The sequence below is a fragment of the Notolabrus celidotus genome, chromosome 1 (assembly GCF_009762535.1).
Source record: "Notolabrus celidotus isolate fNotCel1 chromosome 1, fNotCel1.pri, whole genome shotgun sequence".
NCBI lineage: Eukaryota > Metazoa > Chordata > Actinopteri > Labriformes > Labridae > Notolabrus > Notolabrus celidotus.
In genome coordinates, this window is record NC_048272.1 from 1,640,762 (window position 1) to 1,665,237 (window position 24,476).

General features: G+C 42.5%; 1 protein-coding gene across 1 annotated transcript in view; it reads left to right on the top strand.

Annotated features, from left to right (window-relative positions):
- Positions 1-24,476, top strand: part of cpne5b (copine Vb) — a 256,605-nt gene that overhangs the window by 138,536 nt on the left and 93,593 nt on the right. Inside the window, exon 7 of the mRNA XM_034700261.1 lies at positions 16,696-16,759. Coding sequence (XP_034556152.1) covers positions 16,696-16,759 — 64 coding nt within the window. The remainder of the gene's footprint in view (positions 1-16,695; positions 16,760-24,476) is intronic.

Sequence of the window (24,476 nt, forward strand, 5' to 3'; positions counted from 1 at the left end):
CTGGAGGGACTGTCCAGTACATCCATTCTGGTTCACACCCTGGTCACCTCCTGCCTAGATCATTGCAACTCCCTTCTTTTTGGTTTACCTGGAGGGACTGATAAATAGCAGATTTGATTATCACTTTATCCCAAAGGCTTCAATGGTGCCTTTGCTTCCCTGCCTCCTTCTCAGCTCAGTCCCAGTGTGCAGTAAAAAGCCACCAAAGTGACTAAAGGCTCTCCCTCTTTTATTCTTGATCAGCATCTCAGACAAAAGCTGTGGAGTGGAATATTTTCACTAACTTGTGGGTGGGAACCTGGCAATGATGCAAACTCAAAAAGTGGTGCAGCGTGAGTGCAATTCACTGACCAAAACGCAGCACACTGACCTGACTGTGTGGGCTGTGTGTGAAACCTAAGGCTTGTGCTTCTTTTTTTTATCCACAAACACGATGGCTTTTGAGCACATTGTGAGATTCACTGTAGCCTACAGAGTGTGCCAGGACTTCATTTATAGATCAGGTCAAAGGACTGCTCACTAATAAGTTTGCAAACAGCTGTTTCTGATTCGCTCAGTTGGATGGTGAGTCTTTGGGGTGAGGTAAAGGTTTCAGGTCTCTCAGTCAAACTGCTACAGTTTTTAAACGTCATCATCCAATGCTTCGATCTGCTCTAGAGAGTTTTGTTCGACAGATGGTTGTCCATATGTTTAAGGGTGCTGGCGGTCTCCAACACTTACAACTGATCCAATCTGAGGTCTTACTAGTCCTGATTGTAAGGGCTGTCAGTCAAATCTGTACAGAGGAGTGTGAACAAACCACCTTTCACTTAATCTGCACAATTCTTTGAATGGCAGATTTTCAAATGGACTAACAGGTAGCATTGAATAGCCATCAGTCAAGAGTTAATCCTTATAATTAGGGAGAAGTAAAAGTAGTATCTGATGAGGTCAGTGATAGTTGTTCCCCAGGTGTTAATGAGTCTAAAGGCTGATTTATACTTCTGCGTCTCCCCTACGCAGCAGGGGCTGACGCGGACATGAGCCTCACATACTTGTGCGTCGGTGTGTCCGTGTCGCGCAGCAATTCTCCGCCGAAACGCCTGAGGGCAGTGCGGACTCTCTGACAGCCGGCCGCCTGCTTCCGGTCCCGCTACGATCTCTGTTTACTTTTCCACAGAGATTCAGAGCGTGTTCTGTTAATCTACAGCTGATACATGTTGCTGTTTATCATACAGACATGATTACATGAAGAATAGAGAGGAGGAGATGAAATACACGGCCGATGTCCGGGATCCCGGAAGTGCTGTAAATGCGGGAAAGACAAAGCCGCCGAGCGGACCAATCACAGAGCTTGCGGTCCGTGTCGGCTCTACGTGGAGTTACATTTTGGAGGAGGTGCACGTCAGCTACGTGCGTAGGCCTCGGCGTAGGTACGGGAGCTACGCGGACCCCCGGCGTAGGGTACGCCGTTGATTCAACGCAGAAGCACAAATCAGCCTTAAGCCTTCAACTGGAAGTGAACCACTGACCAGTGGTGCTGTAAAGAGGGGAAAAGTTAGGATGATTCTAAGGGGCCCATGACTGACAGGGGGCCCGAAAATAATAATAAGAATAAATAGAAATAAATAATCATAACTAATATTTTATTCAGAATAAGGTAATTTAAAAAAAACGGTCCCATCGTCTTCATAAAATGTATATCAGAGATCTCTACTTTATTTGGGCAAATTCATATTAACCCCCCCCCCACTGTATCGGCATGAAATGGTACAGCCCAGCATGAGTCGTGCTAAATGCAGCTAAAATGTCTGGAAAGACAAAGTCTGGGTCCCAGAAAAGGAGGGAAAGAAAGGAGAGAGAGGAGAGAGAGAAGAGAGGGTGACAGTATGTCACCCAGTTCTTCTCCAGGAAAGGTTGGTATAGTCTCTGAGTGGTTAAAATCAACCTGTTTGCTAGTTTGATGTCCACAATGAGATGCTCATAGCTCATTATACTAAATGGGTTTCCCCACCCTCCCTACCAGACTCAGCAGCTGATATGTCAGCAGGTACACTGTCTCCCCACAACTCCCCCCAACCCAATGAACAAGAAGGTGAGCAACGTAGCATGTCAATTAGCATTATTGAAGGGGGTCTGTGGGAATCTCTTGTTTCTCTCTCTATCTGTACTATTACAAAAGCCTCTAAAAACAAAGCTATAGCTTTGTTTAAATAAAATAAAATAGAATAAAAAAAATAAAAAATAAAAATAAAATATATGGCAACTATTACAGATATATACACACTATGTACACTTCTATCTGATAAATAGATAAGGTAAGTTATTGCACAGATAAAAATTGCACCAGGTTATTTAAAAACAAACATACACAGTATGAAGAACAGTGTGATTCAGATGGATACAGTAGTTATTTGTGAATGTGCCAAGTCACATAGTAACTTCCATGTAGTGGAATGAAAGATGAGAACAGCTGATTAACGGGACACAGCAGTGCTGGTGTTAAACAGTCTGATTGCAGATGGGATGAAGGACCTGTGGTAGCGCTTCGTCCTGCAGGGTGGGAGTCTCAGTCTGCTGCTGAAGGAGCTGCACAGGGACCCCACAGTCTCATGCAGGGGGGGGGGGGGAGAGGGATTGTCCATGATGGATGTCAGCTTGGCTAACATCCTCCTCTCACCCACCTCCTCTATGGAGTCCAGAGGACAGCCCAGGACAGAACTGGCCCTCCTGACCAGTCTGTTAAGTCTTTTCCTGTCCCTGTCTGTGCTCCCTGCTCCCCAGCAGACCACTGAATAGAAGAAAGCAGAGTATGTTAATCTTCAAAATATTGAACATGTTAAATAACATGTTTCTTGTGAAAATATTCTATTTGTATGGTACACTTATTGGTATATATTGGCTTTGGCTAATAGGAATGGAAAGTGTCACAAACATCCTCAAAGTGAAGCTTCATTAAATGTCTATTATTAATACGTCTCCTTCACTGTTGCACACTGCTAAAGGCAAAGCTGAAGTATCTTTGCTGATTGAGACACTGAAAGCTGAACAAAAGGAATAATCTACTCAAAGTTAAACACATCCCAGCTCTTTCTCTCTCTTTCTTTATCTGAGGGTGCTTCAGTTAATTTTTGCCTTTCACTATGATAACACTTACAACTTGCAAAAACTCAGCCACTCCACAGATCAGTGGTGTCATGCTGTCCTTTAAAAAGTCAATCAACCTTTCTGCCCTTCTCCTTCTGTAGAAACCTCTCGTTTTTCTGTGCTCATCACCGGTGGATTTTTCCAGGCTCTCAGTCGAGTCGTTGCACAGGATGAATCAATGAGCGGCTATTCTTTACTATAGATCCCTGTACTAGAGTGCTCTTCTGGAAGGCCTCCAGCACAATGTCACTGTCAGGAAGTCTAATTATGTACAATCTGCCCTGAACACAAGATGTTGTGCCTCAAGTTACTCGAGTGCTTTTCTGCCGTTTGCACTCTTTCATGTTTAGAATCAGATACAGGTGTGGTCAGTCACTTCTCAATATGAAACATGCATTTAATTTGAATACAGACCTTTCTTTAGAATAAGATCACATGTTAAAGCTTCCCTGTATATAATAATAATAATAATAAATAATGATTTTAATTGTAGAGCACTTTTCAAAACCAGGTTACAAAGTGCTTTACATGGGCAGCAAAATAAAACAGGCAGATCATAAAAACACACAAGTCAAGATAAAGAAATAAAACACATTTTAAAAGACATAAAATTCCCCTAAAAGAACTCTGCCGCCCCAGACTGGGCCACTTTCGCCCCAGACTGGACTACAGCCTACCCTTCGGTTCCCAAGCCAAGTCCCTATGGACTGAGCTACTGCCGCCCCAGACTGGGCTACTTTCGCCCCAGACTGGGCTACAGCCTACCCTTCGGTTCCCAAGCCAAGTCCCTATGGACTGAGATACTACCGCCCCGGACTGGGCTACTTTCGCCCCAGACTGGGCTACAGCCTACCCTTCGGTTCCCAAGCCAAGTCCCTATGGACTGAGCTACTGCCGCCCCAGACTGGGCTACTTTCGCCCCAGACTGGGCTACAGCCAACCCTTCGGTTCCCAAGCCAAGTCCCTATGGACTGAGATACTACCGCCCCAGACTGGGCTACTTTCGCCCCAGACTGGGCTACAGCCTACCCTTCGGTTCCCAAGCCAAGCCCCTATGGACTGAGATACTGCCGCCCCAGACTGGGCTACTTTCGCCCCAGACTGGGCTACAGCCTACCCTTCGGTTCCCAAGCCAAGTCCCTATGGACTGAGATACTACCGCCCCAGACTGGGCTACTTTTGCCCCAGACTGGGCTACAGCCTACCCTTCGGTTCCCAAGCCAAGCCCCTATGGCCTGAGATACTGCCGCCCCAGACTGGGCTACTTTCGCCCCAGACTGGGCTACAGCCTACCCTTCGGTTCCCAAGCCAAGTCCCTATGGACTGAGCTACTGCCGCCCCTAATGGTGGACCGGCCGGGAATCAAACCGGCAACTCCTGCGACAAGGACTGTAGCCTCTGTATGTGGGCGGTTAGACCACTAGGCTAGGCCACCAGCGCCCCACTTTAATGATATACATTGCCTCAAAGGACTGAAGTATCAAAAAGTATCAATATTTTGATTTGAGAATCGATTTCAGAGCATAAAGATCTGGTATTGGAAGTATCAATATTTCAGTATGGATCCGCTCATCACTAGTTTTAACTTAAGCCTGAATTCTAATATTCACTTAAATGTAATTCTTCCTGTGAGGAGGCTGATAAGAACCTGTTGCCATTGTAGACCTTGGAATCGGAGGGACTATTTTTCTCTGCATAAATCAGTGAGCAGGTGGTTTTGAGAATTAGAATCCTCCCAGGGTGAAACAAGATTGCTCTGCTACGTGTCAGGGTCCTGACACCCTGTGGGGATTCTGATTCGCATGACTACCCGCTTACTAAACACTAATCCACATATTGTATGTGTGTTTATAAGGAAAGGTGTCTCCTACATGATTATATGTCTGATAATATGTCTCTGTCTTTTAATATCACTGTGTGTGTTTGTTCTCTGTGAATATAGGACCCCTCTATGTAAATATCAGCGGTTCAAAAGAGCTCCTGCTCGTACCCTGTGGCTCTTTGAAGCATTGTGTTAATAGATAGGTTATATTATGCATGCACGCTTTGACTCTTAGACAAAAAGAAAGTAGTCCTTTCGTTTCTGCCGCCTCAAGTTATTGCAAGAAGAGAATTCTAATTTGCCCAGGTGCAGTTCAAAGAATACAACTTACAACAGCCTGACACATTTATAAGATTACTGTTCCAGTTTTTCAGTAATATAAGGAGGGACTGTGTACAGGGCACCCTTTGGAGGTTTCTATTCAGTAACTAAGACTAATTCTAATCAAGTCTGACTCATTTCTGCTGTTGCAAATCAATATCAAGGTGCAAATTAGATCTTATTTGATTTATTTTCATCCCCTTATACCAATATTTCCTGAGGCAAAAGGATGTGTGGTTTTTTTTTGGCACACCTGGGCCTGTTAGATGGGTCAAATCCAGCAGGAGACAGATTGCAGTTTGACATCATCTGATTTGTTTACTTGCTGTGATTCATTCAGGAGAAAATATGAATAACCTGACACTATAGTGTTGATAAAAATCTGAATACAGATTGTTGTTTACTCAGATTGTATGTCTTTCTTTGTAAAGGGCGTTTGAAAAAGGCAAGGCAAGGCAGCTTTATTTGTATAGCGCATTTCATACACGAGGGCAACTCAATGTGCTTTACATTAAAACATTAAAAGCATTGGAGACATTCAGACAGGCATAAAAGAACACAATTAAAATGATAAAACAGACAAGAAAAGGAAAATTAGAAATATATTAAAAATGACATTACATTTTTAATTTAAAGGGAGTTAAAATGAGCTAAGATAGGAAGGCAGTGGCAAATAAAAAAGTCTTAGTCTTTGATTTAAAAGAGGTGAGAGTTGGAGCAGACCTGCAGCTTTCAGGGAGTGTGTTCCAGGACAGTAGTTTTAAAAAAAGTGCTGCAGTATTATGTGTTAATTGAAGGTAAGCCTCTGACATAAGGAACTACTTATGATTAAATGTAGCTATATTCTGATAATAATCACACATTCATCATTAAGAACTGGTTTTAAACGATGTATAGGTGTAAACGCACCCAAGACAAATCAAGGGCACATCAAAGTCCTGTCACTCAAGTCACATGAAAAAGGTTTGCAACCCTTTTGATCACCTTTGTTTGGTGTAAATGTAAATGTGGCCTGAGCCACAGTGACAGACAGCCCACTCTGTAGTCAGGGAAGCTATTAGACCTGATTTAATGTTCGGTGTTCTGCTTTAATACTTCTGTGCTGTTTCTCATGAATGTGTTTTGGCTCTATACTTATACTAAAACAAAACACCTCTTGAGACATCCACCCTCTTAACAATTTGTATAAGTGGCCACAGCATTAAACAGCACTGGGACAAGATGCAACTGAAATATATCGCCCATCCTGTGGTATAACTAGTGTGCACAATGAGAGATAGATAGATCTTTATTTGTCCTTAAAGGTGACATATCACGCTTTTTTCATCAATATATATTGGTCTAAGAGGTCCCCAAAACATCTCTGAATCTGATCCAGAATCTGATCCTGACGGAGAGGCGCCTGCAGCAGGACCTTTCTGAAGGATCGATCACAGATTTAGTGTTTCTTGTTGTTTTATTCATCAGTATGTCGACGTGTGTCTTGGTACACAGCTACGAACATGTAGCTATGTGGCTATGCTAACTAGCACTAGCACTTATCCATGATAAATAAAAATCATCCACTAGATCTTCAAATCTGCAGACGTGGGGAGTAAAACCGACCTCTGCCAGAAAGGCAGCAGGACCTTTTATGAAGGATTGGTCACAGATTCTGTGTTTCTTGTTGTTTTATTTGTCAGTATGTCAACGTGTGTCTTGGTACACAGCTACAGCTACAGCTACAGCTACGAACATGTAGCTATGTGGCTATGCTAACTAGCGCTAGCACTTATCCATGACAAATAAAAATCATCCACTAGATCTTCAAATCTGCAGACGTAGGGAGTAAAACCGACCTCTGCCAGAAAGGCAGCGGGACCTTTTCTGAAGGATTGGTCACAGATTTAGTGTTTCTTGTTTTTTTATATGTCAGTATGTAGACGTGTGTCTTGGTACACAGCTACAACTACAACATGTAGCTATGTAGCTATGCTAACTAGCGCTAGCACTTATCCATGATAAATAAAAATCATCCACTAGATCTTCAAATCTGCAGACGTGGGGAGTAAAACCGACCTTTGTGTTTATTAAGACAGCCTACAACTAGCATGCCTCCCTCCTAAGCTCCTTGTTAGCACACATTTGTGCAGGGAATGAAAAACGGAGGGGGGATTCAGTATTATTTTATACAGTCTATGGGCTGAACAAGCTCCGAGCTCTGACTCCGTGACAGACCGGATATTGTTGTTACGTAACAAAAACACTGAAGTCTGAAACGGCTCGTTTCAGCACACATTTACAGAAAGGTGGAGAAATCAGAACAGGGGCAGGATGGATTCTTTTCATTCTCGGGGGGTTTGTAGACAGGGACACATATTTCATGTAGAGAACCATTAAAAAGTCAATTTTGCATGATATGTCACCTTTAATAAGGAGATTTGTTGCCACTGTCTGTACAGGAATACATGTATGAACACAATAACCATAAACATCCAGCCTCCCAGCAATGGTGCCCCGCATCCCACAAATATACACACCAGACACATATAAACACACTGGGCACATATAAACACACCGGACACATTACAGTGGCATTCTGTTTAGCAGTGCTATGGCCGATGGGACGAAGCTTCTGCCAAACCGGGCTCTCCTACAGTATGGGGATCTGTACCTGCGACCGGAGGGGAGTAGTGTGAAGACCGAGTAGAGGGGGTGTTGGGGGTCCAGTGTTATAGTGCGTGCTCTGCGTATGATGGCTCTGTTGTTGAGGTCAGACAGGTTGGGTGTGGGGAGGCGGATGATTTTGGTGGCAGTGTTTGTGGTGCGTATGAGTTTGTTTTTGTTGGAGACAGTTAGCATGTTGTAGTAGCAGGGGGAGCAGTAGAGGAGAATGGGTTGGATGATGCTTTGGTACAGTAACAGTAGAAGGTGGGGGGGCGACAGAAAGTGCTTTGAGTTTGCGGATGGCAGAGAGTCTTTGTTGGCAGCGTTTGTGAATGTCAGTGGTGTGTTGATCAAAGTTGAGTTTATTGTCCAGGGTGAGTCCGAGATATTTGAAGTGATCCACTATTTCGACTGCTTGATTGTTGATGTGGATGCAATTGTGATGGTAGAATGATATATTGTTAAGCCTTAATTTCTTTCTTTTATTACATAATTTAGTTTTTTTTTTTAATAGGACAGTTTGAGAGAGACAGGGAATTTGGGGAGAGAATCAATCCTGTGACCGGTGCAAAGAGGACTCTAGCCACTGAACATGGGGCACCTGCTCTACCAGCTGAGCTAAACCAGCTTCCCCATTCCTTATTTCTACTAATGCAGCAGAGTGGAAATACAGGCATGCCAGAAACATGAGTGGATGTAACATGGATCTGTTTTATTCTTTTACTGTTAACACATAGAACATGAGTGGTAACAAAAACGCATGTAGAGACACATGTGGAAAACTCATGGCTACCTAGAGCTGTCTACTTATGATAGGATCACCAAGGATTCATATTACTACCAGATTTACAGTAAAGTATACATGCTTCAAGTCTCTGTTACTGGGCAGCAACAACTTATTTGATATGAATTGTACATAGAAAATGCAGGGTTGTGGTTGAAAGCCTGTTTACTGTAGCTGTAGCCTCTTTTCACTGCAGCTGCTGTTCACCACAGCTTGTCAGAACAGCATGGATTCACCTCTGCGACTCCTTCTCTTCTGGCTCTTTATTTTTCACTTTTCACTGGCCTTAAGATTACAGGCTATTGCTCAGAAGACCCATGAGGCAATTGATTGGGTCACTGGAAGTGCAGGAAGAAATGAAGGAAGAATGCAGACATAAAGTCATATGTCTTTTGAAAGCAGTATTTTGAGCCAGTGGCTGATGGGGTGCCAAATGTCTGCAAGTGTGTCAGGCTTTGTGATGAAAACACCCTCACAGTTTCTTGCATCACTATAACCCATGTGAACAGGATGGTTTCCACAGTGGGAGTCTTTTGCTGAGTGGATCAAAGGTCTCTGACTACCTCTTCAGACACACACCTCTGCACAAAGAAGAGGAAGCACTTATAAGCACAGCTAGAGAGCACTTTATCCGCTCTTTTGAACTCGCTACTTTTTGTGCATAACATGAGTCCTTCAGGTCAAATCAGTCAAATTGTTGGGAAAAAAAAACAATAAATGCTTAGATTAAAAAAAAAACATGAAACGTTTTTTTTTTATTAGTTAAAGCTGGGGTTGGTAATCAGATTTAGATACACTCTTTGTCATACTGGTTAAAATGATCTTTATGTCCTGATGGTAATCAATACATAATGTGTTCTTAAAAAAGAGTGAAAGAAAACTGCTATCTACAGTCGGAGTAAACCTGGGAAAACACCAACCAATCAGCCTTTTTTGGGGTCCAAAATTTTAAACCATTTAAATCCCGTCCTGCTGTTCTGCCCGCCTCCTGCAGAGCGTACATTTCCCCGACGTGCACTCTGAGTCCCCGTATCCTGCCTCTGCTTCCCCTGACTCTACTGACTGCCCCTCTCGCTCCACCTCAGGCCTGTCCCCTCAGACCCGATGAGGTGCTTTGCTCAGGACTGTAGTCCGGATCAGAGTCTAAAAAGCTCTCACCACGGGGGCTCTGACAAGCAGAAGAATTAATGACATTTAGTAAGTCCTACAGAAAATGTAGATGTACTGTAGCGTCCGTACGGACGCTGTAGTGATGACGAGCCGATTCATGAACACGTTGATCTTTAATAACCGGTCACTGTCGGCCGTGATCACGCCAACCAACAAAGCAACAATCAATGTTTGAATGAATGAAGAACTTCTCCTCTTGTCTCTCCTCTCTCCAGCTCACACACTCTACACCTCTCCTGATGCCTTCACTGACTGTCAACACTGTAGGAATTAAGAACATCTACACTGAACACGTTTAACAAACAGTAGAGCTGTTACAGTATTATATATGTGTTATAACTTTTCTCCTGATATCATGTCACTGGTACAACTGGATAATGCTAGCATGACAGTTGTGAGTGCTAACAGCAGCCATGTTTGTTTGTGTTTTTAACTTTCACTATGAGAATGTTTTGGTGAGGACCGGTTTTGAATCAGTCACCATCATATGGTCAAGAATCAGCGGCGCTTGTGCATGTGAGCGGGGGGGGGGCGTCGTTTTGGAGGAGCTCTGAGGGAGGAGGGGAGGGGTTAGACGGAGTCATGAGGACATGCTACATTCAAATTCATGCTAGTTTTCCGAGACTGCCAACCCTAGCTTTAACTATGCATGAAATTTTTGTGAAAGGACTTTAACAGCATTACATTCTGTTGAGTAATGCTCCTTTGGGGAGTTTTATCTGGTTAGAAATTAGACTAAAATTCATATTGTGGCTTTGTTATAAAGTACAAAAGCAAACAAGGCCATCAGCATCAATACTGATTATTTCTATACATCATCTTTATATTTGGATCAAATATGTATACATAGCTTTCCCAGGGTAAAGATTGTCATTTAGTGAAATGTTTGAACATTAACACTAAAGCAGGACCAGACTTCTCTTTCTGTAAGAAACACTTCCTGCACATGTGCAGATCAAAATAAGCTAACTGCTTCGTCCACAGGATGAAATATAAACACAAACTGAAAGTTCATCACAGCAGCTTTAAACGTGTTCAGGCATAAAGATTATCTTACCAAATTTTCTTGTGGTGTGAGATATCTTAAGAGTGATTTTACTTCTCCCAACCAGCTCGAAACAGCGTTTTGGCCACACCACTTTGAAATCATACATATTAAACATGTATAGTTTTTAGGATTAGGTATCCTGTTGTGTATGGAGAACCCTAAGGACAACCGAGCACACTCATTTGGAACAAACCTACCACCAGTTGGGAAGCAAGCACAGCCATGGTGACAATAGTAAATGCAAAGCATGGCGTTAGATGGACGTCAGGAATGGAGGACCTACTTGGTGATTTATGGCAGCAACACAAGTGTTTATATGATGTGTCCTTTAAAACACAGTCAAACTGAAAGGAGTGGAGCTGAACAGAAAATGATAAATACTGCAGTGAAGGAATCAGGAAGCTAGGCAGCTTCTAATGTTTGTCATTGCTCGGTTTGTTTGATTTTAAGTTTTGTTTGAGCTCAAGAGATTTTGCAAGATTTGAAGTTCTGAGAGTCAGGACTCTGGTTGTTGGTGAATTGAATATGTGAGTCTGTGGTGTGCTGCATTTGGACAATTATTGCTGTCCACACAATATAAGAACACAACAAATGTATCATGATGTTTGCTCTCTTACTTTTTCAACATCTGTTAAAGGGATATTTCAGTTTTTTTTAAGTGGGGTCGTATGAGTTACAGTACACTATTGTTCCTGTTAGCCACAATGAGTGCCGGTGAGATCTTCCCCTTTAATGAGAGAATTCCCAGAGGACCGGCCGGCAAGACCCATGTTCTTCCGCTGCATGAGCACGGATACACGCCGATCAGCTGTTTGGATCAACAAGCACGTAGCAGGATCAAGTAGCGGTCTCGGTCTTTAGAGTGAATTAAACTCACTTTTCTGCACATTTAAAAGATGGGACGTACCTGTCTTTATCCCGGCTGTTCAAACAAGCAAACCTCCTGTAAGGCAGGGAACTCTGGATGATGAGTGATGCAGACTGGAGCCGTATGTGAGCCGCTGGTATCCTCTGATTCAGAAAGGTCCTGAAGTATTGTTGTCACTAAGTCCCTCTCCTGACAGCAGAAGCTCTCTGGGTTTGTTGGCATGGGCTCACAGTTTACACACCGGCACCACCAGGTAACGTGGGATCTCTCCTGCTCACTCGTTAGCACAGAACTTTCTCCCCTCTCTTCTTCTTCGTTGGTACGTTGGGTCTGCATCTGGAGTTCTTCCTCTGTAAACTCTGGTTCATAGAGGTATCCTCTTGTGTCCACAGTAAACGGCATGTCATCGTCGCTGTCAGAATCACTCATTTCTGCAGTTTGTAGTTTTTGTTCCTAAAAGTGTTTACTGCTAAAAATGCTAACAGCTGATCGGCGTGTATCCATGCTCATGCAGCGGAAGAACACCGGTCTGCGAGGTGCGTCTGAAAATAGTCCCAAATCAAAGGGGGTTTCTGATGGCAAACTGAAGAGCTCCAATTTTTTCTACTGGTTCATGCATTTGAACCGTGATGAGTTCATGGACCATATTTTCTTAACTTTAGTGAAATCACATGAAATAGGAGGCCCCGTCTGCAGAGAATTGTAGTCTAGCTTACCTGCCGGTCCTCTGGGAATTTTCTCATGAAAGGGGAAGAGCTCACCGGCACTCATTGTAGCTAGCTGGAGTAATAGTGTACTGTAACTCATACGACCCCACTTCAAAAAAACTGAAATATCCCTTTAAGATTTTTAGGATCGTTTTGTGTGCACCAGCCTTTAATAAACCACTTTTATCAACACACACTTGGTTGAAAAGAAAACAGACACAGACTTTGGACTCTCCAGTTTACCTGCGTTTCAGGATTGGGAAATTAAGTCTTTGCTGGCCACACACAACCACAGTGTGCAGCTTATGTCAAACACTCTAAACAAACCAGGGACATTCATCTGACTGTGACACACCAGTGATGAATGAGCCAATTAACACAGTTGCAGAATGACCACGATAAACCCCCCCCCAGTCCCCAGGTGAGACACTTAAAGGCCTGAGAGACACACTGATGTTACACAGGGGAATTAACGAAAGCTGTTACATTTTCAGGGGAAACATGAAGAATGTTTTGCCAATAGGCATTGAGCGGAGTTAGTTTGAGGTCTTGAAGAATAGTGGGGTAAGTTTTGAATGGATACAATAAAAATGTCAACTGAGGCTATTTAAACAACACAAATCCAGGTAGGACAGAGAGAGAGAAAAAGACCCTACAACCAATGTTCAAATGTAGAAACATAAAGGTAGATCAACCCAAACCAAAGTGATTTCATAAAACTAGGCCAAGGTGAATCTAGTGGATCCTGAGAAATCCCTGTCACCAAAACATCCTGACCTGGACCTCCAGTTCTTCAGGGACAGATGATCTCAGGTCTCTGACAGCATGGGTACTGGAGTTCACTTAAATAAGCAAGATTAATATTGAAAAAACAAGCTTTCAAACTCAGATCTGTGGCAAAAAAAGGAGCCAGTGGAAAAGAGAGAGACTTGGATTAATATAGTCTCTTTATTTATAAGTTAAAAGCTTTGGTACAGCACTAGAGAGGGAATTACACAGCTACAGCTACGACATGTAGCTATGTAGCTATGCTAACTAGCGCTAGCACTTATCCATGATAAATAAAACTCATCCACTAGATCTTCAAATCTGCAGACGTGGGGAGTAAAACCGACCTTTGTGTTTATTAAGACAGCCTACAACTAGCATGCCTCAATCAATCAATCAATCAATCAATCTTTATTTGTATAGCGCCAAATCACAACAAACGTTATCTCAAGACGCTTTTACAAACATAGGAGGTCTAGACCACTCTATGTCAAATTATGAACAGAGACCCAACACCAAGACAGGGTAAGACTCAGTCTGACCCCACCTTAATCCATCATGAGCATTGCACATCGCAGTATTTAGCTAGTTACAGTGGTGAGGACAAACTTCCATTTAACAGGCAGAAACCTCCAGCAGGACCAGACTCATGTTAGACAGCCATCATGCCTCGACTGAGTTGGGTCTGGAAAGACAGATAGAGGGGAGTAAGAGAGAGAGGTGATAGTGATGAGACGAGTCGTAGAAGCTGTTGCCGCTGGAGTCCAGCACGTCCGTATCAGCTGGAGTCCAGATCGTCCGCAGCAGCAGGACGTCTACAGCAGCTCAGAGGAATCTACGAGACAATGGAGCTCAGGGACTCCAGAAAGGTCTATGTTAGTAACTTTAATGGGACAGGCAGAGTTAAAGTAAGTGATGAAGGGGTTGGGGGGAAGAGGGTGAGCTAGGATCCCAGTGTGTCAGTGTGCCAGTTCCCCCGGCAGTCTAGGCCTATAGCAGCATGACAAAAGCTGGTCCAAGCCTGATCCAGCTCTAACTATAAGCTTTGTCAAAAAGGAAAGTTTGAAGTCTACTCTTAAAAGTGGAGAGGGTGTCTGCCTCCCGGACCCTGCCTCCTTCCTAAGCTCCTTGTTAGCACACATTTGTGCAGGTAATGAAAAACGGAGGAGGGGTTGAGTTTTATTTTATACAGTCTATGGGCTGAACAAGCTCCGAGCTCTGACTCCGTGACAGACCGGATATTGTTGTTACGTAACAAAAACACGGAAGTCTGAAACGGCTTGTTTCACACACATTTACAGAAAAGTGTAGAAATCAAAACAGGGGCAGAATGAATTTTTTTCATTCTCGGGGGGTTTGTAGACAGGGACACATATTTCAGGTAGAGAACCATTAAAAAGTCAATTTTGCATGATATGATAAGAAACATGATTGATGTGAATAAGCACAAAACTTTAATCTGTTTTTAATGACCAAACGGCTAGACAAGGATTATCACTGCATGATTACCAAAAACAAACAAGTAAGGTCAGACTCTAACTTCAGAGTTAGAAAAATGTTAAAAAAATAATAGACCAGAAGCTTAGGTAAAATAAGGCTTTGAGGGAACCATCTTTCAGTGGAGGTTAATGTGCTGGCTCTTGTGTTGAAGACAAGTCAAAGGATGACAGATAATACATTGTGACAACTCGGAGTGCAAGTTCCTGTATGTAATGAGGGTGAGAGAGTGTGAAAAGAGAGCACAAAGTACTATCTCTGTGTGAGACTCATACTGAACTCGTCACTCCACTGTATAATCATTCATTTGAAATCACCGTATGACGTTCCTGCCATCTGAAAGAATAGTTAACAATAATTGAATGGCCTGATGTCTTCATTAGCTGTATCCAGGGGTGGGCAATATAGCAATTAGGAAAAAGAAGGAATAGAATTTTTTTTTTTTTTTTATGGCAGAATCAAACTCTTGATTTCAACAGCATTCTTTTCCATGTTCATTTTTAATAGTATTTTGTAAGTTACTGACCATTACTACCAAATAGGGATATTAGTTTGGTAGTAATGCACTTTTGCAACATAACAGCTAGTTCAATCAGGAGAGACACAATTTGAATATTAAATGGTATTTATTAAAACTGAATGAATGATGGAACTTGACATAAATCTTTGGCGTAAGGACTCTCTGGGGATAATGTTATGAGCGTAGGATGTGTGAATTTGGCAGCTGAAGAAATCCCCCTAGAGTCCAGACACTAGTGGTGGTGGTTGATGATCCCAGGAAATGAAGACTCGCAGAGACCAGGTGGAGACGGGGATTCAAGAAGGAACTAGCAGGAGAGAGAGACACATTTGTAAAGACTGCAGAGAGTTGATAGGCTGACGATAAGGGCGTGCCACTGAGCTATTGGATGACGCCGCTGCTGATTAACCAATGACAGCTCTGGAGCGTGCAGCTGGAAGCGGCTGAGCTATTGGATAAGAGAGAGAGAGTTAAACAACTGCTGTGATTGCTTTATAGTCTTCCTGTCTGAACTTCCTGTAACTCGCTAGAGCTACATTTTGTCAAGCTATTACATCAGTCTATTCACTTGGTTGAGGTAACACTCAGAAACTGTTTATTCTAGTCAATCAATCAACCTTTATTTGTATAGCGCCAAATCACAACAAACGTTATCTCAAGACGCTTTTACAAACATAGGAGGTCGCTGTGTACCAAGACACACGTCGACATGCTGACAAATAAAATAACAAGAAACACTAAATCTGTGACCAATGGTTCAGAAAGGTCCTGCTGCAGGCGCCTCTCCATCAGGATCAGATTCTAGATCAGATTCAGAGGGTTGAAGTAACCCGGGTATGTGAGCAGCCAACATGTAAACATTAGATCAACATGCTGGAGAGTCGAGGCCACACCCACTTCATGAGGGGGCGTGGTCAGAGAGCTCATTCTCATTTAAAGGCACAGACACAGAAAACAGCCTGTTCTGAGCAGGGCTGAAAAAGAGGGGTTTACAGGCAGACCAGAATCTGATTTCAAAGTGTTTTTTTGAGCAATAAACTTTAAAGACATGTTTTGGGGACCTCTTAGACCAATATATTTTCATGAAAAAGAGCATGATATGTCACCTTTAAGTAGAAAGTAAAAAAGTAGGAGTTGAAGCAAGAAAAGATAAATCCCTGGGAGGTACAGCACATAACTGTTTCGAGTAACTAATTGGTTTAACATTTTCTAAACAAACTTATTCTTTGATTATGTTATTATGAAAACAGAACACACTGCAGAAATGTCAAGGTAATGGATTTTTGCTTGTTGATTGTAATCAGGAGGACTAATTCCCCGGTCATTATCGATCACTAACGTTGGGACAAACAGGAGATTTGTTTCCTTTAATCCTGCAGAGCTTTTTATTGTTTTCTCTCTCTGTGCTCCATCTACAGAGGGATCCCAGGGAAGAAGTGTGGCACCATCATCCTGTCTGCTGAGGAGCTGAGCAATTGTCGAGTGAGTAAGCCGTAATAATCTTCGCTGCCAAACACACATTAATGAGCAAACATCTGTCAGCAAAGCCTGGTTAAACAGGCTTTGTACATAAAGTGTATTGAGCTGAATGGATGCTAGGAGGGGAGAATAAAGTGTGGGTGCACAACAGAAGACAACGGAAACGTCTTGATTTTGTTTTGCCTGCTTGGAGAGGTAATCCAACACTACTTATATGGCTGAAAAAGTCTTTTAGTTGAGACCTGTTTTTTGAATAATTCACCATCACCAGACAGCTTTAGTGAACTTCAACACTGAAATCTCTCTAAAGTCTTAAACATTGCTGGCAGAGAATACTTGTTGAGCAGTCAACAGTGTGAACTGTGTAACTTTTTGGCAGCTATTTCATATTTGGTCTTAGTGTAACGCTGTAACTTGTTTAATCTCTTCAGACCTGTTAAACTTTAAAGCTGGGGTGGGTAGTCTTGGAAAACTAGCATGAATTTGAATATAGCATGTCTTCAGGACTCCGTCTAACCCCTCCCCCCCTTCCCCTTGGAGCTCCTCCAAAACGACTCATGACCATATGATGGTGACTGATTCAAAACCGGTCCTCACCAAAACATTCTCATAGTGAAAGTTAAAGACACAAACAAACATGGCTGCTGTTAGCACTCACAACTGTCATGCTAGCATTATCCAGTTGTACCGGTGACACGATATCAGGAGAAAAGTTATAACACACATATAATACTGTAACAGCTCTACTGTTTAAGATAAGATAAGATATTACTTTATTGATCCCCGGGGAGGAAATTCAGTTGTTACAGCAACCCAGACATAAGTACAATCAAGAAAGTAGTTTCAATGAGTAAAAATAAAAATAAAAATAAAATAAAATGAAATAAAATAAGTAAAAATAACAATAGATAAATAAAGCTAGAATATAATTTAGGTATATACAATGTTACAAATGGAATTTAGATTAAATAGCAGTAATTACAGGCAGTATTAAAAAAAATTCAGTAGTGACAGGTTGACATGGTGCGATTATAGTTGGTAATGACAAATAAGCAATAAATAAAAATAATATGGTATGTAATATGACCATGAGTTGTAGCTAGAATAACAATGTAATATAACATAATGTAATAATAATATGGCAAGATAATTATAATTATTTGTTTGTTAAACGTGTTCAGTGTAGATGTTCTTAATTCCTACAGTGTTGACAGTCAGTGAAGGCATCAGGAGAGGTGTAGAGTGTGTGAGCGGGAGAGAGGAGAGACAAGAGGAGAAGTTCTTCATTCATTCAAACATTAAGAAGAAGAAAGAAAGAAACGTACTTTATTAATCCCCAGGGGGGAAATTCAATTTTTTGTTATTTTTTGGACATACAGTTTTTGCTATATACATACAATCAAGCACACACATGCAGTGAACATGCACTTAGGGAGAGATGTCAGAGTGAGGATGCTGCCATCAGCCAGTGCACCCCAAGTTGGGGGTTCAGTGCCTTGCTCAAGGGCACCTCGGCAGTACCCAGGTAAGTGAACCAGCACCTCTCCAGCCACCAGTCCACTTGCCAAACTTCGTCCATACTGGGACTCGAACCAGCGACCCTTCGGTTCCCAAGTCAAGTCCCTATGGCCTGAGCTACTGCCGCCCCCAATTGATTGTTGCTTTGTTGGTCGGCGTGATCACGGCCGACAGTGACCGGTTATTAAAGATCAACGTGTTCACGAATCAGACGGACGCTACAATACATCTACATTTTCTGTAGGACTTACTAAATGTCATTAATTCTTCTGCTTGTCAGAGCCCCCGTGGTGAGAGCTTTTTAGACTCTGATCCGGACTACAGTCCTGAGCAAAGCACCTCATCGGGTCAGAGGGGACAGGCCCGAGGTGGAGCGAGAGGGGCAGTCAGTAGAGTCAGGGGAAGCAGAGGCAGGGGACGGGGAGTGAATAACAGGGAAATGTACGCACAGGAGGCGGACAGAACGGCAGGACGGGATTTCATTGGTTTAAAATTTTGGACCCCAAAAAGTGATTGGTTGGTGTTTTCCCAGGTTTACTCCGGCTGTAGATAGCAGCTTTTGTTACCTCTTTTTTAGGAACACATTATGTATTGATTACCATCAGGACATAAAGATCATTTTAACCAGTATAACAAAAAGTGTATCTAAATCTGATTACCAACCCCAGCTTTAACAGTGTTAACTTAAAACTTCATTAATGATACTTAAGGGCTGTGGGGAAGAAAGAGCATGGGACAACTTCTGTGGTGCGTCGTGATGCCTTTAATGACCCTTCATCAACATAGGACAACAGCACATCGGACTCGTGACACATTTACTTAAACTCAAACCATATCACCCTGAGCAACCTTAAAGAGGCAGTGCAATATATGAAATAGAAGTCTTTCAAACTTCATTAAAGACTCAATGATACAAATACTTAGACCAAAATAAAATCTCATCTCACATTAGTCTGAATCTTTTGACAAAACTACTGCATCTACTGCACATATGGTCTAAGACTTAGACCATATGTGCAGTAGATACTTAAGACTAGATCATATCAGAAATATCCATCTGCATATCTTATCTACCTATCACATTATCTACTAACCTTAAAAACCACTCTTCCTCACACAAACACTTCTTAGAAGAAAAAAGTGATTCTTTCATTCTGCGGGGTGTCCCTGTCTAATGAAATAGCTCAGGAACATGATGGGGTGAGTGCAGACTGTCTTCTCAGCTGCCACTGTGGTGAAAAGCACTGAATGCCTCACTGATCTCCCAGCATGCAGATCAGAGGAAGATATTGAAAGCAAGAGAGTGCAACAGAGCAAACATCGCTGAGAGAGAAAGGCAGAGAGGGAGGGGGGAGGGAGAAAGAAATATAGCACAATGAAAATGAAAGAACAAATGAGCAGCGACAAGATGGAGTGAAACACTGATATGAACGTGTGTGTGTGTGTGTGTGTGTGTGTGTGTGTGTGTGTGTGTATGTGTGGAAGCGAGAGAGAAAAAGTATCAGTAAGATAGGAATAGATACAAAAACAGTGAAGTAAATCAATAGAAGATAATTTCACGCCCTGTGTGCAGCTCTCAGCTATAAGAGCAGCTCGGCTGATAATGGGGTGAGACCAAGCGTTGGTTAATTAAAAGGCAGCCCTGCCTGACCTTGTCGTCCCATGTGGCTTGTGGAAGACACACACACACACACCAAGCATACAATACATATATTTACTCCCTCATTCACATTCTTTTTAACTACCTGTCTTGATTTAAATACAAGCACAACCTTATTAACATGGAAGCCCAGCTCAAGCTGAGAAATAATTTATTGCACTCAATTCCACCTGCAATGAAGTGATTGCTGCACAAGAGCAAGCAAGTATGGAGACACGGACTCTCTCTGTTAGCTTTGCAGTTTTAGTCAGATTTGGAAAACTTTATGTCCTCTATGAGCTCAGCCTGACTCACGTGTCTTGGACTACTTTCACAGTGTTATTAACCCCAGAAGGCAGCTGTTGCAGTAATCAAATGACCAAAACACATGGGAAGCAACTTGTGAGAGGACATAGCTAGTAGGGGTGCAACGATACACAAAATCCACGGTTCGGTTCGGTTCGATACGTTTTCGATACAGAAAAAGAGAAATTTCCATGACTTTTTTTACTTGTAGTGTATTGATATTACCAACATTTGTTTCAGCTCAAAAGCAGTTTTTAAATTAAATTAAATGTATCAGGGGCAGCTATACCTGACACATGTTCTGCTGTACATGGGGGGGTTGCGTGTGTGTGTGTGTGTGTGTCCGTCTGTCCGTCCGTCTGTCTGTCTGTCTGTCTGTCTGTCTGCGTGCGCATCTGCCGTGCGCGATGGAGGGCAGAGGAGAATTGTGAACGCGCGACCATGTAGAGACAGAAATGACATCCCATCATGTAAATCAGATAAATAACATAAGGATATTTAGTCTGTTAAATAAAAGAACAAGGTGTAGACCTGAGCTATGAGAGAGGGAACCTTAAATCACTTCTGCTTTGACTTCCAGGGGGGGGCAGGACCCGGTGGGTGCGCCCCCGATATAACGGCAGGGAAAACACTGTCCGGTATCAGGCTGAAGTCTTACACATCATGCAGTATAAGACCACAAGTAATGCATATACGAACTTTAAAACCACATCACCCAGACTAGCATCACTAGAGGACCATGGAACAACTCTGCTCTGCAACCAAAGCGGACACTCGTGCTTCCCTCTCGTTCGGGCGCGCGCTCACACACACATACGTGAACATGTGAACCCAGCAGACCGTCGTATGGTGAAATATATTTTTCCAGATGAAGCACAGTTAAAACAAACGTGACCAGCTTGGACTGAATGAATGAGGGAGGAGCGCGCAGTTCAGTGGACCTGCGCTCGACAATGCAGCCCGGAGGAGTCGAGCGCAGATCCACTGAACTTTCAGCACAGAGCGCCTCGTCAGAAGTTGATCAAATAAATATAAAATTGCGTATCGTTCGGTTCATAGGGCGGACCAAACCGTGACCACTGTATCGAACGGTTCGATACAGATACACGTATTGTTGCACCCCTAATAGCTAGGGGTGCCACCTTCCAAGCAGAAAATAAAGGACACACCCGGCAGTAGGGGTGCCACTCTGCAGGGGCCCGACCACCAATGGCCTAGTGGTGGGGTGGGGCACCAGTTGTAGTAAATCATAACAATAAGACATTGTTTTAAAGGTGACATATTGTGCTCTTTTTCATGAAAATATATTGGTCTAAGAGGTCCCCAAAACATGTCTTTAAAGTGTATTGCTCAAAAAAACACTTTGAAATCTGATGTTGGTCACTACTGTCTTCTTCTTAGAGTATGTTACAAATGGAGAATGATGAGTAATGTCAGTTCATAAATTCTTAATGTCTCTTAACCTCCTTCTCCGACCTGCCAGACCTAACAGCAGGTCCATCACTACTAATCTATAATGTGCAGGCGAGTGCTTTGACAAAGCCAGAGTGCTTAAACTAATGTGTCAGGTAGCATTCAAGTAGAAATACAGGAAACACGTGAGCATGCAGGAGTCATTGAGTCATGGAGTTCAATATTTGACTCAATGTGAGGGTGTGTTTTTGTTCTCTCCTTAAAGCCTGTATAAAGGGAATTTCCAGATTTGTTTCTAAATAGAAGTTGGAAAATTGTTGTTAAAAAAGTGAAAAGTATGAGACCATTGAACTAATGAATTTTAGTTCAAAGGTCAAATGAAATGTTCAAACCAAGTCAGAAACCTTGGTGTAGTCTTAGACTCAGACCTTAATTTCAGCAGCCACATTAAGACAATTACGCAGTCAGCCTACTATCACTTTAAGAACATATCAAGGATTAAAGGACTTATGTCTCAGCAGGATGCAGAAAAACTGGTCCATGCATTTATCTTTAGCAGACTAGACTACTGTAACGGGGTCTTTACAGGACTCCCTAAAAAGTCCATCAGACGGCTGCAGCTCATACAGAATGCTGCTGCTCGAGTCCTAACAAGGACCAAAAAAGTAGACCACATCACTCCAGTTCTTAGATCTCTACACTGGCTTCCTGTCTGTCAGAGAATAGACTTTAAAATCCTGCTGATGGTTTATAAAGCACTGAATGGTTTAGGCTGATCTGCGCCTACTTTATGAACCACCTGGACCTCTGAGGTCATCAGGTACTGGTCTGCTTTCAGTCCCTAGAGTCAGAAGGAAACATGGTGAAGCAGCGTTTAGTCGTTATGCTCCACATATCTGGAACACACTCCCTGAAAGCTGCAGGTCTGCTCCAACTCTCACCTCTTTAAAATTCATAGTTTTTAGGCGGGGTTGAAGGGGTTACCTCATGACACACTAGAGCCTCCTTATATAACCCAACTCCTTACAATATAACAGTATAAAAATTAGAGCTTGCATTAGCATCAGTGGCCTCAGACATTGATTGATGAGTGACGTTCCCCCTTTAATGTGGGCGAACGGGTTGATTGTAGCATACTTATACCACTGTTTCCACAAGTGGTCCCCCTGCTGTTATAAGAAAGTGAAACATGAACTTTTTAATGACTTTATAAAACTGACAAAGAGACTCGCCAGAGCAGAAATGTGGGGATGGTGTCAGACCAGAGGTATGGGCTTTGTGTATGCTTGGAAGGAGACTATAAAGAACTTTGTGTGCTGCACTGAAATATAATGGAAATTAAATACAATTTAAGTATTCAATATAACCAGATAGTCTCCTTATTGTCAGTCTCCAACTAATGGTTACACGTTGATTCTTTCAGGGAAACAAAGAGACTTGTTATTATCGTCACAGAAAAACAGTTTAATTTAAAGCCAGCCTTTTTTGGATTTTAAAGTTGCAGAAATGCTTCTTGCTAGTTCCTTATTTTTTAATAACAGTATTATATCTAATTTGATGGGGACGTTGTTAAAAAAAAAAAAAAAACTAAGTCAGTAAATTTGTCTGAGAGTTGTGACAAGATTACAAAAAGGACCTCATACCCTTGGAATTCTCAAGACTAGGCAAGGAGATCAGGCAATCCTTGTCCTCTTTTAAAGGTGACATATCACGCTTTTTTCATCAAAATATATTGGTCTAAGAGGTCCCTAAAACATGTCTTTAAAGGTTATGCTCAAAAAAACACTTTCAAATCAGATTTTGGTCTGCCTGAAAAACCCTCTTCTTCAGTCCTACTCAGAACACTCTGTTTTCCCTCTGACCACGCCCCCTCAGGAAGTGGATGTGCCTCGGCTGTCCAGCACGTTGATCTAATGTTTACATGTTGGCTGAATATACACGGCTGCTCACAGATCACGTTACTTCAACCCTCTGAATCTGATCCTGACGGAGAGGCGCCTGCAGCAGGACCTTTCTGAAGGATTGGTCACAGATTTAGTGTTTCTTGTTGTTTTATTTGTCAGCATGTTGACGTGTGTCTTGGTACACAGCTACGAACATGCAGCTATGTGGCTATGCTAACTAGCGCTAGCACTTATCCATGATAAATAAAAATCATCTACTAGATCTTCAAATCTGCAGGCCTGGGGAGTAAAACCGACCTCTACAGCAGGACCTTTCTGAAGGATTGGTCACAGATTTAGTGTTTCTTGTTGTTTTATTTGTCAGTATGTCGACGTGTGTCTTGGTACACAGCTACAGCTACAGCTATGAACATGTAGCTATGTGGCTATGCTAATTAGCGCTAGCACTTATCCATGACAAATAAAAATCAGACACTAGATCTTCAAATCTGCAGACGTGGGGAGTAAAACCGATCTCTGCCAGAAAGGCAGCGGGACCTTTTCTGAAGGATTGGTCACAGATTCTGTGTTACTTGTTTGTTTGTTTTTTGTCAGTATGTTGACGTGTGTCTTGGTACACAGCTACAGCTACGACATGTAGCTATGTGGCTATGCTAACTAGCGCTAGCATTTATCCATGATAAATAAAAATCATCCACTAGATCTTCAAATCTGCAGACGTGGGGAGTAAAACCGACCTTTGTGTTTATTAAGACAGCCTACAACTAGCATGCCTCCCTCCTGAGCTCCTTGTTAGCACACATGTGTGCAGGTAATGAAAAACAGAGGAGGGGTTGAGTTGTATTTTATACAGTCTATGGGCTGAACAAGCTCCGAGCTCTGACTCCGTGACAGACCGGATATTGTTGTTACGTAACAAAAACACTGAAGTCTGAAACGG